Source organism: Micropterus salmoides, unplaced genomic scaffold (assembly GCF_014851395.1).
Source record: "Micropterus salmoides isolate LMB-PRFRI ecotype aquatic unplaced genomic scaffold, ASM1485139v1 Ms_hic_scaffold_3777, whole genome shotgun sequence".
NCBI lineage: Eukaryota > Metazoa > Chordata > Actinopteri > Centrarchiformes > Centrarchidae > Micropterus > Micropterus salmoides.
In genome coordinates this window covers 23,026-28,411 of record NW_024043125.1, presented here as the reverse complement: position 1 = coordinate 28,411, position 5,386 = coordinate 23,026, and the positions used below count along the sequence as shown (strand labels likewise).

The 5,386-nt window shown below is 37.9% G+C and overlaps 1 protein-coding gene across 1 annotated transcript; it reads right to left on the bottom strand.

The window, feature by feature from the left end:
• Positions 1-218: 218 nt before the first annotated feature.
• LOC119884925 (SH3 and multiple ankyrin repeat domains protein 3-like) lies at positions 219-4,515 on the bottom strand (the record flags this gene model as incomplete). Its single annotated transcript, XM_038695207.1, has 2 exons — positions 219-297; positions 4,312-4,515. Coding segments are annotated over 2 exons (283 nt in total), but the record flags the coding sequence as incomplete, so codon positions are not given.
• Between the last annotated feature and the right edge of the window lie 871 nt (positions 4,516-5,386).

The following is a 5,386-nucleotide window of genomic DNA, read 5'->3' as shown; positions in this document are numbered from 1 at the left end:
TTCTTATGCAAAGCTCTGAAGGCTATGCGGGGCCTAAAGAGACCTAGAGAGAACTGACAAACAAACTCTTTTTACTCTTAAAGAATAAAATGTAACCAGAGCCACTTGGCCATTCAAGCTATGACAACAGTTTTATGTACTATGTATGTGTCATTCACTCAGTTTAGAAGGCTGCACAAAGCATAAGCTCTTCAGAAGTTATGATGACAAGAGTGCACAGCTTACCTTGGTGTGGAGCTTAGACAGCTGCTTTTCATCCAGGTGAGTCTGGGTGTAGACACGTCTTTTATAGCGGAACTGAAACAACAACAAATACAAGAGGCTATGCAGTTAAATTTTAACTTCATGTTTATGTCTTGACTGCTTGACAAAATCACTACAAACAAAACAAACAATAATAGTTTTAATTATAAAAGTCTTTCCAAATTAATTTGTCGCACAATATCAACTCCTCAGACCTGTATCTATGTGTATATTAATGTTTAATTAAATATTGGATTGTCCTGCGAGAGAGAAGATGAGAGAGAGCAGATACAGAAATTCTGACTCATTACACGGCTGTTGTCTTTTTCCAGCACTCCTGCTTGTCATCTTCTCCATGTATTGTATCTAGCATGAAAATGTAGGTTAAAGCTTAAATATGAAATATAAATTGTAAAACAATAAAAACACGGTTTTTAATTTCAACTGAATAAATGCGCAGGAGGAATAAGCGGGTCCATTTAATAAAGAGAATGTATTTTCCCCCACTTCTACTGTCAATTAATTTCCAAATGACTTAATGTAAAATATTACATTTCTTTTCCAACTTAAAAACATTTAAAAAACTCTTGATGTACTTTCATAACTGCAGAATCTGGCATGGTTTCGGGTCTATACTATGTAGCTCTGGTTTCTGGACCCTTTCCCAACTTGTCAAAAGCCAGATCATTCATTAAGTCTGTTGCAAGCTGCTTGTTTAATAGACAGGTTTCACAGAAAACTGACAGCCTGTAATAGCTTTAAAAATGTGTAACTTCCACTGCCCGGTCTTGCAATGTATTTTATTTTGTGTGTGTGTGTGTGTGTGTGTATGTGCATGTTAGTTTCTCCACAGATGTGTGGTGTTCACCAAATCCACAACAGAGCAGAAGGGTTCTGAGCTGCTAATCCAAACCTGTCAATCATCTCTACACACCACTGGCCTCAGGGAATGACTGCTGGTCAATCAATGACACACACAGTACAACAGAGTAGTAGCAGATAGGGCTGCTCAATTTTGGCAAAAATCCTAATCACGATTATTTTGGTCAATCACGGTTATTTAACAGGATTACTCATTAATTTAGGAAACATGATTAATTTATTGAACTTTTAAAATGTAATGCTTCATTATTTAAAACGATTATGCATTACACCAATTGAAATTAGAAATAGTAGTCCAACATTATAAACTTTAAACAGTATCTAGTGCACGAGAGCAAGAGAGGGGCAGGAGCCACCACTGTAAGGGATAGGGTGTGCTGGATTTATAAGACAAAAAGAGTGTCATTGCAAAACTGCATGCCGCACAATAATAGTTTTATCTCAACTAACTTGTTTTTATAATTATTGGAAGCCAAAATCGTAACTGAGATTATAATTTGATTAATTGCACAGCCCTAGAAGCAGACACTCACACACACAACTATACAAGCTTCCTTGTGAGAGCCTTCCTTGTATACAGTTCAACTGTTGTTTTAATAGCATATGAGTATTGGCATGTGTCCATGCTGTTCTACTGGCATAGTCATTCATGTTCCTGACATATAACACATCCCACCAGCAGATGCCATTTCAAACTAGTAGGTCATCATTGCAGCTTTTCAGCTCAGACAGTTAGTTTTTCCTCACTCGCTTTAGCACATATCTCAGATCAGAATTGAAATTCACAAAACTACTTGTTCAACCTCCACATCATCTTGTCAAGTGTGCACATGATAAAAGCAATTTTTCATTGTTTTGAACATATTGCAAATGCTTTGACACATTGAACCAAATGATTATGTACAATTGTTTGCTGTTGCCTACATTATCAATTGATTATGTCATGCTGATCACAATGACTTATACCAGTTCTTTGTTGAATAGTCTTACCCCCAAAACATCTCGGCACAAATTCATTGCATAAGTCACTACATGCAAAATGGCTGAACATGTTGACAAAATCAAAGTTACAGTTTTTCTCAGTCGCTATAGTACTTTTCTCAGATCAGAATTGAAATTCTCAAAACTGCATATTCAACCTCCACATGATTTCGTCACTTGTGCACATCATAAAAGCGATTTCTCATTGTTTAGAACAAATTGCAAATGCTTTGACACATTGATGCAAAAGATTATGTACAGACCATGGTGCATAAACCAAATAAGAACAGACAACAACAAATCACAACATACTACAGTAGCAACACAGCCCTCACACCATTCACCGGATACACACAATACCATACACATATGCTTACATTTCTAATTTTGTAATTTCTTCCGTTGTGATTTGCAGTGCTGTAAAACAGTCCTTTCTTTTCTGCATCACAATGACATGGTCTGTCAACAAATCACAGTACAAACAGTAAAGACGTAACTGTGAATCCTTTCCAATCTCTTGCAATGTATAACTTTATACTTTTGAAATTGATATGCCATAAAAAGTGAAGCCATGTGCATTTTCAATCATTCTGATCAAAACATCAGACGTGCATGTGTTATATCAAATAATGTTTTACTAAATGTGAGTTGTCAATTCTCAACACAGCTTAATCAAGTCTATATTAGCATTTGTTAAGAAACATGTGTCTGATTCTATGACATCAATGTGGGTTAAATCCTGGAAAGGTACTCCAGCCTGACAGTTTTCAAAAGGTCTACTTTTGTTGACTACTGCCGCTAAAAGCCCAACTGTAACAGTAAATCGAATCTGAAATAACAATGGCCATGATAAGAAAGTGAGAGAGAAAAATTACTGATACAGAGTGAAGAGAGGAATACAAATAATCCTACCATGAGCCTACAACATGCTTATACATTTCTTCACTGCTGATAGCCAAATATGTACCACCAAAGAAAAAATGGGAAAGTCTTTTCATTCATGAGATATATTCCAATTCACAAAGCATGCTGGGGCTATCATAAGTAAAAATGTATTTAATAACAATAGCAGCCTCTTCCGATGCATCAGGGATTGACATTAACCTGAGGTTCAAGAGGGAAAGTAAATCTTTATTGCACATCATAAAACTAGTGACAACAAAGACGCCCACTCAGAAAACCACCTGACATCTTTACACCACTGTCTGTAAAGCAATACATCCCTAGACGCCTGCGTTTCTCTCAGATCAAAAACCATGATGGACAGGCACAACAATTATCTCTGAGAGATGACAGCTGCTGCAGACAACACACTATCATTGAGAGTGGTATTATTGCTGCTAGGTTTGCCTGACACATCATGGAAAAACACACGCACAAACTCCATGCACAATGATGCACATACCCGTACCCACATGTTGTGTGAGCCTGCATGTGTGTGCCTGTGATGCATACATACACATATAGACAACTACAAAAAGACTACAGCAGATACTCATCAATAACAGTAGCTTATAAGATGATTCACAAATACCAACAGGCACCGTGTGTTTAGTCTATATGAAGAGAATGACCTGAGGCTCCACTACAGTGGCCCTTAAAGGTCAATTTGAGATGTCTAAGTTGAATCCTGGGTTCTACATATAGATGCTCTGTATTTGTATAGCGTCTTTCTAGTCTTTGCGGCCGCTCAAAGTGCTTTTATAATACATTGCATTCACCATTCACACACATTCATAAACTGAGCCTAAGAGCTCAAACAGAAACTAACATTCACACACATTCATACAAGATGGAATAGCCACCCCGGCCAACCAGGGGTTCAGTATCTTGCCCAAGGACATTTTGACATGCAGCCTGGAGGAGCCGGAGATTGAACCTCGGATCTTTTGATTAACGGGTAACCCGAAAGAAGAAAACTCTAGTGTTTACACTGTTTGGGTGCTGAACCGGGCCATCACTTTTGGGTTCCGCCGTCAACATAACTTTATCAACAACAGAAGAATTTGAGTTTTTGAATCTGAGAATAGCGATTCTTATGTGAATAGATTTTTTCCCCCTCCACCCCAATAATCAATATTTGGAGGACTGTTACATACAGGATATTATGTAGGTATGGTGGCATGTACAACCTCTCTTTCCACCTCTTGTGCTCTCCTTCTGACATTCCTTAAAGCCTCATACATACACATGATCTATGCCTACCTCCAGGTAAGGTACAGGAGCGATGGATGGGAAGGGATATTCCCTTAGCTGTCTCTCCTCATCCAGAAACTTGCCAGCTTTGCCGTTGTAAGCTGGTTGAAATAGGCCATAGTTGAGTACATCTTTCAGGCTCTGGTTGAGAGTACACAGGATCCGCTGCTTGGACAGCCAAATAGGAGCGTCCACATTGAATTTCATACATTTCTGCAAAGACAAGAGCAAAAAAGTGGAGAAGGTTAAGCGCATCGTCATTTCTCTAAATATCACATTTTGCCCTTCAGTTAAGTACAACTAAAAGATTGAATAGTGATATTTTACTGATTTACATAAATATAACATTTAGGTGCTGAAACATATTCTAGACTATTAAATAGGACCTCTTTCATCAGAGAGGCATTTATTGAACTTTCAATGTCATGCCTGGGAGAGAAGCTAGGCCTTTTATTGTAATAAGCAATTCACATAGGTATGGTAGTATTACCATTATCCATTACTTTTCACAAAAGGTCATCCTAAAAACGAGTGGTAGTTACCATACAAAGTCAACAAAACTGTAATATAGGCAAACGCTCTTACAAAAACACTCTTTATACCCATTTTTCAGCAACATAAATTTGAGTCTATATGTGAGTGTGCATTATTCATGCTCTGAAAATTAAGCGGTGCAATGTGTAACTGCTACACCAATGGCTGCAGTAGCTCTGTCTCCAGTCATAAATGAAACAGCTCACAGGTATGGATGCCCGTGGGAAACATGTGTAAAAGAGAATCCACTCGGTTAATTTGTGCGCTCTGATAAACACAGTATATGTGATACATAGATATAACCTTAGTACTACTCTCTTTTACATAAATTACTGATGTTAAAAGATGAGATAAAGGTTGGCTGACTGTTAACTGAACCTCACATACTGAGTATGTCTTGTTAAATTTAAAACTTGAAATAAATTACTATGCTATTTTCCAGTCTGTGAAGGACTATGATTATTGTGGCTGGGCAGAGCACTTCCCTCCAGTTACCACATTGTGGAGCTTGGGCTACAGACGGCAGAGAGAGCAGCGAGAGAGAGGGAGT